We start from the raw sequence: 13,001 nt of genomic DNA, 5'->3' as shown, positions 1-13,001 counted from the left end.
GGAGGCTGAGGCAGGAGAATGGCGTGAACCCAGGAGGCGGAGCTTGCAGTGAGCTGAGATCGGGCCACTGCACTCCAGCCTGGGCAAAAGAGCAAGACTCCGTCTCAAAAAAAAAAAAAAAAAAAAAAAAAAGGAATCGGAACATTAATACTAAAGAAAATAGTAAATATTTGAAACATTCCTCTATCTTCCACAGAAAGACATATTTGGTGAAAATATTTTTCAACTTCTTTGGGGCATATAAAAGATGAAATCCCGAGGAATGGAGATCAAGGGTGTAAGAAAAATTAAGGATTAGAAAAGAGAACTTGACAACAAAAAACATACATTGAAAAAAGAAACCATAAAGTAAGAGAAGATGGGTGGGTTGGGCTTCACGGGAGCAACACCAAATGATCCCCCGCAGTACTCTGAGCCCTAGGATTCATTTTCCTTTTCACAGTAGGTGGCTTAACCAGCATTGTGTTAGCAAACTCCTCATTAGATATTGTGCTACACGATTACATGCCTGCAATCCCAGCACTTTGGGAGGCTGAGGCAGGTAGATCACTTGAGGTTGGGAGTTCAAGACCAGCCTGGCCAACATGGTGAAACCCCATCTGTACTAAAAATACAAAAATTAGCTGGGTGTGGTGGTGCGCACCTGCAATCCCAGCTACTCAGGAGGCCATGGCAGGAGAATCGCTTGAACCAGGGTGACAGAGGTTGCAGTGAGCTGAGATCATGCCACTGCACTCCAGCCTGGGTGACAGAATGAGACTCTGTCTCAAAAAAAAAAAAAAAAAAAAAAAAAAGGAGATGAGGGCAGGGTCTAGAAGGCACCCTCAAGGCAAGAGAAAGAACAGATGCAGCTTTGTCACTGAGGGGTTGGGCACGGGGCTGCAGTGCTGCATAGTACAGGGTGCATATTGTAGACCACATATATGGGGCCCACACCTAGGTATTTCACATATATTCTCTTTAATCCTCACAAGGACTTATAATAATGCATAATGAGGTGCCCCAACTGTGGTGATACTCTGGAAAATTTAAGAAATGACCATATTTACCTGAGAGCAACCTCTGCCAAAAATAAGCTCTGCTTAAAATGTTCTCATGAGACATTTGAGCAGAGCAATAAGATCCCTTTTTTTTGTTGTTGTTTTTTGGAGACAGGTTCTTGCTCTTGTCAGCCAGGTTGGAGTGCAGTGCCACGATCTTGGCTCACTGCAACCTCCGCCTCCAGGTTTCAAGCTATTCTCTTGCCTCAGCCTCCTGTGTAGCTGGGATTACAGGCATGTGCCACCAGATCCGGCTAATTTTTGTATTTTTAGTAGAGACGGGGTTTCACCATGTTGGCCAGGCTGGTCTCAAACTCCTGGCCTCTAGTGATCCACCCAGCTCGGCCTCCCAAAGTGCTGGGATTACAAGCATGAGCCACTGCACCCAGCAAAGATCTCTTATTTATGATACTATGAGTGACTAATCTTGATGCTACCTGAGGTTCAGGGGAAGGTCACTAAGCTCAACACTGTATGTGTTTGCTCATGGCAAAGTAACCTTTAGCAAAATATAAAATGTCACCTCTCTACTTAAACCTTCATTGGCTATCTATTGCACTCCAAATCAAAACCAAGCACCCTGAGATACCTCTTGGCCTTCATAATCTGGGGCAGCACCTTTTCTTTCTGCCATACTCCAGTGGCCTTTTGGGTTCCAGCCACACTGGCCTCCTTTCAGGTCCTTGCCTTTCCCACCTCAGGGCCTTAGCACATGCAGTTCACTCTGTCTGTGACCCTATTCCCCAGCTCTTGTCGAAATTAGGCCTTCTTCCTCTATCATGACTATGCTTAACTAACACCTCCTCAGAGGAGATTTCTCTTTCCACCTATAAGTAGGGTTATTCTCTGACACCGGCCTTGTTGTTTCCTCCTTGGCACCAATGGCAACCTGAAATTACTTTATTTACCTACATGTTTATTGTCTATCTCCTGCATAGAGTTTAAGCTCCTTGAGGGCAAGAACTTGTTTAGTTTCTTCACCACTGTATGTTGAATTATTTTTTTTGAGTGAATAGAATAAGTAAATTAAAATGAAGATGAAGGCACCAAAAAAACTGTTTCTTAAAAGAGGTGAGAAAGGTCTTCTCTAATCTAAGGGCCAGTCCAGAAGCCAAATACACCTCTAAAGAATCTACACGTCTGTAGGTCAAAAAAGAGTGCCAACCCTGGAAAAAAAGAGCTGTCATTGTACTGTACCATTGTGCTGTACTGAGCCACTCTTCTGGAGAGGGCCAGAGAATCCCAGCCTTTTCAGACACTCTAGTTGAGGGGTCACACGTGGATATGAAGTCATCCTAGAAGTTCTGGTCAAGTCAGACTCCCAGATGAATGCATGAATCACCCCAGCTGACACCACATGGCAGAGCCCAGCTGTCCCTGCTGAGTTCTGCCCAAGCTGCATGCTCCTAGGCTGTATTTTAAGCTGTAGTGTTGGTTACACGGCAATGGTTAATTGAAAATATGGATTATCTTCTTCTAAATCAGGGATTGATAACATTACAGGTCATTTTTAGCACTTACTGTTTGCTGCAGCCTGCAAACTGTCTGCATGCTTTATATGCATTCACTTATTTAATCCTTATCACAATCCTGTAGGGGAGCTAATTATTACTCCCAATTTGAAAATGGAAAAATGTGATTCCAAAAATTAAGGAACTTGCCCAAGGGGAAAACAGCTAGTACACAGGACTTAAACACAGGTGTTTCAGGCTCTAAATCCTATGCTCTTAAACACTATTTAAAGTATGGCTTCATTATTTAAGCTCACAGAAAATGCAAACCCATGTTTAAAAAATGTGAGTTCAAGACATATTTTCCTAACCTCTAGTTACATATTGCTTTCTGTTGTTTTGAATTGTCATGGCTGAGATTTATTGAGCACTTACAAAGAGTCAGGGACTTGATACATAGTCTTATTTAGAGTCTCTCCCACCCACCTTTACCCATCAAACACTAGGTGCTTTTACAACTATTTTCCGAAGGAAAACCTGAGGCCCAAACAGCTTAACTAACTTGCCCTGAGCCAAAAAATTATTAACTGGAATGTCTAGTTAGGCCTTGACCTTGTTTCTAAGTTTCAAATATGTGACAAATAGGAATTTTGCAAAGATATCAAATATACACAAAAGCAGTTAAAATCTAGGTCCTAGATCCTTAGGTACACCAAAGGGGAAGAAGGACTAAAAGGAGAAACGTGTGTGTGTGTGTGTGTGTGTGTGTGTGTGTATGCATGTGTGTGTGTGTATCTGTTAAAAAGGATATTGTTTATTAAATATTTGATGCTGAATAGACTATATTTTACATAATTTCAGCATTGATTATTTTACTTCATCTAATGAAGACCTTTAGGTATCATTTATTTATATTAGTTAAAATATCATGTTTTAAACGATTAGTCCCAGAACTGATTTTGCTGGTAGTATTTTAAGATGTAGAAGAAAAATTTGAGGAAATAATAACAAATAACCATGATCTCATTGTTATGAAACTGTTTCTGAGAATTATCCTCAATCAGTCTAGCTAAAAGTTTAACTTCAGCCTAATTTTGGAAGGGATGTAGAAAAGGGCCCTGATGAGGAACAAGGGATTTGGGCGCAACTCCAGGCTCTACTGCTGAGTCACTGCTATTAGGAACCGGCCTCTCAAAATCCAAAAACTGTGGCCTTTGCATTTATAAAACTCAAATGGCAGCACTTAATTCTCCATCATGTTTGTGTACTTCCAAAATCCTTTCACAGTAAATGCTACCTGAGATGACTTCTGTCCGTAGTTTGACAAGTCATGCTGTCAGCATTTGGTTCTGTAAGAATTACATGAGATATTCTCTTTAGAGCACTCGGAACAGTGCCTGGCTCATGGGAAGCACTCAACAAATGTTAGCCACCATTATAATCATCACCATTATTATCATCGTTGTCATCATCATCATCACCATAATCATCACCATCATTATCATTATCACCATCATCATCACCATCATCATCACCATCATCACCACCATTATCATCACCATCATCACCATCACCATCATCATCAATTAGCAGCAGCAGCAGCATAGACATTTGTTGAAATACTTGTTTCGTTTTTCTTCCTGGTCTCCAAAAAGTTGGGGAGAGGGGTAATGCAGAAAAGATGCAGAGGGAGGAAGAGGAAGTGAGAGAAGGAAGATGAGAGGAAGCGAAGCAGAAAATATTGAGTGTAAATCAAAAGCGTTAATCATCAATTGCATGGGCTGGGCGCGGTGGCTCACACCTGTAATCCCAGCACTTTTGGAGGCCGAGATGGGCAGATCACGAGGTCAAGAGATCGAGACCATCCTGGCCAACATGGTGAAACCCTATCTCTACTAAAAATACAAAAATTAGCTGGGCGTGGTGGTGCGTGCCTATAGTCCCAGCTACTCGGGTGGCTGAGGCAGGAGAATCGCTTGAACCCAGGAGGCAGAGATTGCAGTGAGCCAAGATCATGCCACTGCACTCCAGCCTGGAGACAAAACAAGACTTCATCTCAAAAAAAAAAAAAAAAAAAAATCAATTGCATGTTGGGTACTAAGCAGATTTTAATTGGGACATTTTACAGTTCATTCCAGAATGTTTTTTGAGGATTTCTTAAAAACCCAATTGTTGCATTGTCTATAAATAGAAGCTTAAATTCATAGAAATTAAAGCAAAATCTAATAGAAATATTCATCCTTAAAATTATATATTCTAAAATTAGGTACAGTAATACTTCACTTCAGTAAAAGATGCTTATCCAGCAACCTCAAGTATCTATAGCACGGCTATGAATTAAGAAATAAGAAACACACACACACACACACACACATACACACCCTAGTCAAAACCGATGTTACAAAATCCATGCATGGCTTATGCATTTTACTCAAAATTTTCTCAAATCTTCATTCATAGCCCATTTTCTCATATTTTAAGTTTGGTTTTACCAAACATAGCTTTCTAATTTCCCAGAAATAGCAAATGCTAGCAGCTTCCCCAAGACTGAAAAACACTACCAAAAAAACCCCCAAACATATGTTCTCAACAAACATGTTAGTCTGGGGCTATTCTTTGCAAAGACAAATAACAGAAAATAGTAGAAGAAGCTATAGCAGTTGCTATGGTCTGGAAGGTTGTGTCCCCCTGAAGATTCATATGTTGCTACCTGATCCCCAATGCAGTAGTATTAAGAGATGGGGTCTTTGAGAAATGATTAGGTCATGAGGGATGAATGTCCACATTAGAGAGGCCCATGGGAGCTTGTCTGCTCCTTCCACCAGGTAAGGACACAGGTAGAAAGCTCCAACTATGAGGAATACACCTGCAAATTCAGGTGCAGGTGCCTTGATCTTAGACTTCTCAGCTTCTAGAACTGTGAACAATAAATTTCTGTCATTGGTAAGTTTCCCAAGCTGGGCACAGTGCCTCACTCCTGTAATGTCAGCACTTTGGGAGGCCAAGGCAGATGAATCCCTTGAGCCCAGGAGTTTGAGACCAGCCTGGGCCACATGGCAAAACCTCGTCTGTACAAAAATTAGCTAGGCATGGTGGCATGTGTAGTCCCAGCTACTCGGGAGGCTGAGGTGGGAAGATCACCTGAGCCTGCAAGGTCGAGGATGCAGTGAGCCATGATCACACTACCGCACTTCAACCTAGGCAACAGAGACCCCGTCTCTAAATAAATAAATAAACAAAAGTTCCCCAGGCAAGGTATTTTGTTACAGTAAACCAAATGGACTAAAAGAATGCTTATAATTATTATTATATAATTATATTCATAAATATAACTGATATATAAGAAAGTTTGTTTTTTGTTTTATTAAAAATTATTACCAAAGGAGGATGCTCTACAATGAACAAATATTTATTGGGGAATATAGTCATGTTACTTTCGTTGTTCAATGAGTCAACTCTTTTAAATTGATAGGTTTTATATAAAAATAGAAATCACTGGTATCTCTCCAGGAATCTTAAGATCTGGCAGCCCCTGCCTGGATTTCTATCGAGCAGCAATAAGTAGAGCTGAGACTGGCTGCGTCCTGGATGCACACACTTCCCATCCACCAGTCCCTAGTATCCTTGTCATTGAAACTCACTGTCCATTGTCACTTATCATTAGTCTTGTTTGTTGTCTTTCTTTCAGTAGAGAATTTCTTCTGCATTCATGTCCTCAAAATGGGAAGACAAAATATAGCCTAAGTTAGGCTGGGAGCAGTGGTTCACGCCTGTAATCCCAGCACTTTGGGAGGCCTAGGCGGGCGGATCGCCTGAGGTCAGGAGTTTGAGACTAGCCTGCACAACATGGTGAAACCCTGTCTCTACTAAAAATGCAAAAATTAGCTGGGCACAGTGGCGCACGCCTGTAGTCCCAGCTACTCAGGAGGCTGAGCCAAGAGAATCACTTGAATTCGGGAGGTAAAGTTTGCAGTGAACTGAGATCATGCCACTGCACTCCAGCCTGGGCAACAAAGTGAGACTCCATCTCAAATATGTATATATATATGATATATATTATATATAATATATCTATTTATATATTATATATATTTATATATAGACATATACTTATATATTTATATTTATATATTTATTTATATTTATATATTATATATTTATATATAGATATATACTTATATATTTATTTATATTTATATATTTATTTATATTTATATATTATATATTTATATATAGATATATACTTATATATTATATATTTATATATAGATACATACTTATATATTTATATATTTATATTTATATATTATATATTTATATATAGATACATAAAAGTAGATATATAATATATATTTATCTATATTTATAATATATAATTTAAATATATAATATATATTTTTAAATATATATTATATATTTAAATTATATATATTATATAATATAGCCTAAGTTAGCCTCATGTGTCAAGCAAAACACAGAGTATTTCTTTGCAGGTGTGTCTGCTTCTACAGATTTAATGGCATGCTTCACTCATTTATATTATCTTCCTCATCCTCCTACACAGTTGAATTAACCCTTGGGAAAGTAGTTTATGTATTTCTGGTGACAAAGAGACACCTATAGCTCAGTGTTTTTTTATTTCAATCTTTTTACTGCTCCAGGCTGCCATCTTCAAAAACAAAGCAACTCATCCAAATGACCAGACTCTTCAGGATTATTTACTCTCAAGATTTACAAAGGTTTAATGAAGGATATTGAACAGTATTTCTATATGTTAGCAAACGTGTACTTACTGCCCGTCCATTACACAATGTCCCTCATGAGGATGCATTTTGTAAAATATTGCTTGGATTTAATTTTAGAAAAATGTTTGTCTCTGCATATAAAAACACTTGCTTTATTTGGTCGGAAAATAGAAATCATGCAATCTAACATATTTCCTTCTTTGCCTTAGCTTACTGGACCAAGATAAGGGAAAATAAAATAAAAATAACCTCGCTGTTTTGCTAAAACATATTTCCAAGGAAACACTTTTTTGGAAGTATTAGTCACTGCATGCAAGATACTGTATCTTCATGGGTTTTAACAAGTTCCATTATCTGAAAGTACTTCTTAGATAAAACTTGAATTATTTGTTAAATTTAGGCTCATCTAACTAGAGCCTTTCAGATGCCAGTTTACTCAAAAGCAGGATAAACTAGACAACAGTGACATTATTTTTAATACAATGCTTCCATGAACATACACCCTCCCCACCCCCATCCCCTGTGGCAGGCTGCATTTTCCAGAGACAGCCACATCAATGAATATCTTCTTCTCTATATGCTCCTCCTATCCTGTGACTGACCTGTCTCCCACCATAGGTAGGATCTGTGTTTCTCCCCACCTATAAATCTGGGTGAAGCTGGTGACATCTCATACTAATGGAGTGTGATAGAGGTGATATCAAGTGACTTCAGAGGCTGGGTCATTAATGGTGGTACAGCTTCTACTTAGCTCTCTCTCTCTTTGGACATGGGTCACGGGACTCCTGAGCCAACTCCCCTGAAGCTGCATGCTGAAGGCATCATGTGAAGGGTCTAATTAGAGGTATGGAGACCTGCTCCAGCTCCCAGCTGTTCCAGGCTCCCCAGACCAGGCACCAGATACATGAGTAAAGATGCCATGAGATAGCTCCAGCTCCAGCCACTATCTGGCCCTAACCTCACTGGGGAGCACCCCTCCTCCAGTGATAACTGCAATCCACACCCCAATTCCTGACCTACATACAGGAACTATGCGAGACAATAAATAATTACTATTATTTTAAGCCACTAGGCTTTGAGATGATTGGTTATGTAGCCATAAATAACTAGCACCCCACCACCTAAAAAATATACATTATGTCCCGGAACTTACCTCATTGATTTCAGTCCCATCTGCATTGTTATATACAATTCGATAACCATTGATCTGTCTTGAAGTTGGGTCCCAGGTTAATCGAGCACTGTTAGAGCCAACATTGGAGATTCTCAGGTTTCTTGGTGGACTTAAAGCCACTTGGCAGTAAATGGAATAGAAAATAATTAAAATGTCAAATTACATACATGTAAAAAGAAATTGCATCTTTGACTTCTAAACTATTTACATATGAAAAGTGTCACCTAGATAATGACTTATAACACTGAAATAACCAGTGTATTGTCTCATAAAAATCAATAATGTTCTCTAATTAGCAAAGAAAAAAGTTTTCTTTGTAGAGAATAAATAGCAGTAAGAAGTTACACATGGTTAGAAATAAATGGGATTTAGGTAAATTTTCTCGGCCTATCACTCTAGCTTGATGTAAGTAGGAAACCTAATGGATTAAAAACAAAGTAACTTGAAATAAAATTTTAGCTAGTCCACTCAATTACCATGTGACTCTGGCAAAGCCACTCTACCTCTCAGCTCCACAATTTTCCACATGTAAAATGAGATGCCCATCTGCCATTGCCACGTTGGTATCTATTAGGCAACTCCAACTTAACCAGTCCAAACAGAATCATTGACTCTTGATGCCTTCCCCTCTTTCCTCTTCCCTCAATCTTCCCCTCTGAGCAAATGGAAACTCTATCCTTCCCACTGATCAAGTCAAAAACCTTGGAGCCTCCTGGATTGCTCTTTCTCTCGCAACCCACTTCTAATCCATTATCCAGATCTGACCCCTTCTCTTCACCTCCACTGCCACCATCTTGGTAGAAGCCACTATCCCCTCTTGGCTTGGATTTTTGCCATGGTCTCCCAGCCAGTCTCCCAACTTCCATCTTCCCCCTACTATTAATATAATTATTCCTCAGCAAGCAGCCAGAGTGCTTCTTTTAAAATGTCAGCCAGGTAATTTCACTTCTCTGCACAAAACCTTCCAAATGGTTCCCAACTCCCTCAGCGTAAACCCACAGTTCTTAGCATGATCTTTTCTTTTCTTTTCTTTTCTTTTTTTTCCCTCCCTTCCTTCCTTCCTACCTTCCTTCCTTCCTTCCTTTCTTTTCTTTCTTTTTTTCTGACAGAGTCTCACTCTGTCATCCAGGGTGGGGTGCAGTGGAAGGATCTCAGCTTACTGCAAACTCCACCTCCCAGATTTAAGTGATTCTCATGCCTCAGCCTCCTGAGTAGCTGGGATTACAGGCGTGTGTCACCACACCTTGCTAGTTTTTATATTTTTGGTAGAGACGGGGGTTTCACCATGTTGGCCAGGCTGGTCTTGAACTCCTGACCTCAGGTGATCTGCCTGCCTTGGCCTCCCAAAGTGCTGGCACTACAGGCGTGAGCCACCGCAGCAAGCCTAGAATGGTCTTTATGGCCCTACATCACTGGCCTGCTGCTATTTCACTGGTTCCATCTGCTACTACTCCGTGCCTTTTCCATGCCACTAGCTGTGACTGGAACCTGCCACGCATGCTCATTCATAGGCCACTGCACTTGCCTTCTCTTTGCCTTCAAGGCTCTTCCCCTAGGTATACGCATAGCCAGTTTCTTTGCCTCTTTCAGGTTTCTGACCATATGCCACCTTCTTGGTGAAGCTTTCTATGATCATCTTATGTACAACAGCTCTTCCACTCCATACTACCTGTCTCCTTCTTCTGTTCTATTTTTTTTCACTGTATATTTCTGGCTTATTGTCTCTCTCCCCCAGGATATTGTAATCTCAGGGGGTTAGATAATTTGGTTTCATTTTGTTCCCAGATCTATCCCCAATATAGCAAGTACTCAATAAACATTCATTGAATCAATGGGTAATTATTTGACCTGAATAAATCACAGTGGCTTTGTGAGACAAATAAAAATAAACATCTTACTATTGCTTTAAAATTATTTAAAGAGGTATTGGTATTTCTGCAGATTCCTAACTGTCAATTCCATAGCTTTTTGAACCTCTTCAAGGACCCCCATCTAATTCAACAAATTAAAAATTGTCCATAATTTTTGACAGCTTCATGAGCTCTTTACAGGCTTATTGTACAAATAATTGTTAACATTTACTGAGTGTTGTCCATGAGTCTGACACATAGCATATGTTAACTTATTAAATTCTTACATTAGAATGCAAGGATAGAGTTGCAATTATCCCCATTATATTGATCACAAAATTGAAGTAACTTGGCCAACGTCCCAGTTACTAGGAACAGAAGAGCAATTAGAATTTAACCTAGAAAATTGATTAACTGATTCCAGAGCCCATAATATTAACCAGGATGCTAATTTCTCCTCTCTCACTGTTTCTCTCTCTTACTCACACTCTCTCATCCCACAAAGTCAGTGCTGATAGAGCCAGCAAAGCAAAAAACTTGAAGACAAATCATGACAATTACCAGCCATAGCCACGAAGCATGATGTTTCCTAACCTCAAAGCCCAGTTCTTTCATTAATTCAATACATACTGATTCTTTGACAATAAAGATCTTGTAGGAGTTAGTGAATCTCTTAATAATTAAGGTGCTAGAGAGAAAGTGTAGAAAAGGAAAAAAAGCAATATAATTAAGTAGTGTGCACATTTGGCTCTAAATTTTTCTGGAATTCCATTACATTTGGCCATATAATAGAATAGTGTCTAATTTACTTAGCACATAAAAATGCCAGCCTCAGGAACAAGTATCTAGGATATCATTTTTTAGGACCTTTTTGCTAATCATGGGAAGGAGTTGTACATATTTTTAAGAAGTATAAAGAAGTGAACACTTTGAGTGAAACAGAGATAGGCTGTTGGGGAAAGCTTTTCTTTCAAATGGTTAGAGTCCCAGAATTCACTTATGTGGTGGATGCTTTCTAGCATGATTTATTTCTTTTCTTTTTCTTTCTTGGGCTCTCCCAGAGCTTTTGTTTGTTTCTTTGTTGTTTTAATTACATTGGTCTTTCTCCGAAGAGCAAGAATAACATAGTCTTGACTAACAAAGGGTGGATGTGTGCAAACTTCTTTATCATTAAACTTCTATTTTGTTTTCCCAAATGGAATCTTAATGAGAAAGGCATTGTAGAAATTGTGCTATTCATCTCCTCCCGAGTCTAGGAGAAGAGTGGTGAGCAAGACCCCAAGTCTCCCTGCACTTTCTTATGTTTCAAAAGATCACGAATAGAGCCATATTTTAATAGTATGTGGTAAGTATTATCAGTATGCCACAGTAATATTTTGTTTATATCATATTTTTAAAAATAAATGCATACATTTCCCAAAAAGTTCTAGGAATTCCCTACATTTACCCAAAATTAGCCTTACCAACAAAATTTTTACTCAATTGAAAATGAATTACAATAGTAATAGGCTCAGTTAAAGACAGCAAAGATTTTTAGGAAAAAATGTTTGTTAATTTTGATATGAGTGGAAAATAAACAGATATTCAGTAACTATGTGCTGAGTGTTTTCACATATACTACTGTATTTAATCTTATACCAACCACATGCTGCAAGATTATTGTTCTTCCTTTTATACAATCAAAAAAGTTATATCAATCACCCATTGTCACCTGGCTAAAATATGAGTTGAGCTGAGATTCCCATCTCAGCTGCTATCTTGCAAAGCCTACACTCTTCCCTCTAGATTCTGACCTGCATTTGAATTTAGACAAAGAAAGACACAGGTGGAATTATCTGGAGGATGCTGAAGCTTGGTTCTGGCAACCATATCACTCATAATAATACAATATATAAGAAATACATTTCCTTGCCCTAAATAGAACATGAGATTTTTAAAATTATAATTAGCTTTTAAGAGGTTTCAACAAAACTAGTAGTTCCAATTCAGAATCCCCACATTCATGTGGGCTTTTATTACAGCATCCCAACTGAATGGCTGTGCTGCTCACATGTTGTTTCTTGTCCCGTAACAGGATCACTGGCCTCTTCTCCAAACATGGCATAAACTGTGACTGTGTATTCTGTATTGGGCAACAACCCACTCAATTCAATATCTGTGTGGGTCTCTCCAATTTTCATCTGAAAAGAACACATGTTGTTAGATCATTTGCCAATACATATTATTCATGCTGATCAGAGTGGAACAGAACAAAGGTGAGACTTCATGGGATAAGACTTTACGTCCTGTTACAACCCCTTCATCAAACAGGCTTCAGTCATAATTTTTAAATTGTCTTGTGTCATTTTATATTAGGAACAGATATTACGGAACCATATAAGTCGAAAAGTACCATGTGAACTATGTTAGGATAACTCTTTACATCTGGACAAATGGCAACTCCAGCCAGAATAACAATGTTGAGTATATGCTCCCCAGGAGAGGGTGGGTGGGATTGAATCAGAAATGTTCTCTAGAGACTGTGAGCTCCAGGCCAGTGTGCTGGAGGCAAGGCCAAGTGGGCATCTTTCACTATTTGGCTAATACTAACCAGTGCTCTGGCCAGATGCCCAGTTTTTGCTTCAAACTCAATGAAGCTGGGCCAGTTTTGTGGCCCCATTCAACAAGAGAATCCATGCAGTTGAATTGCAAGTTACTTCCAGTATTCAGAAGAGATCAACCCACCTTGACACCCAACTTGG

The 13,001-nt window shown here is 39.2% G+C and overlaps 1 protein-coding gene across 6 annotated transcripts in view; it reads right to left on the bottom strand.

Moving 5' to 3' along the window:
* Positions 1–13,001, bottom strand: part of COL14A1 (collagen type XIV alpha 1 chain) — a 245,676-nt gene that overhangs the window by 145,546 nt on the left and 87,129 nt on the right. For all 6 annotated transcript variants that reach the window (XM_063606884.1, XM_057303085.2, XM_063606883.1 and 3 more), the window contains 2 exons: positions 12,311–12,440; positions 8,390–8,529 (listed from right to left, as the gene is read on the bottom strand). In XM_063606884.1, coding sequence (XP_063462954.1) covers positions 8,390–8,529; positions 12,311–12,440 — 270 coding nt within the window. The remainder of the gene's footprint in view (positions 1–8,389; positions 8,530–12,310; positions 12,441–13,001) is intronic.

This window comes from Pan paniscus, chromosome 7 (genome assembly GCF_029289425.2).
Source record: "Pan paniscus chromosome 7, NHGRI_mPanPan1-v2.0_pri, whole genome shotgun sequence".
In the NCBI taxonomy this organism is placed as follows: Eukaryota; Metazoa; Chordata; class Mammalia; order Primates; family Hominidae; genus Pan; species Pan paniscus.
This window is presented reverse-complemented; position numbering and strand designations above follow the sequence as displayed.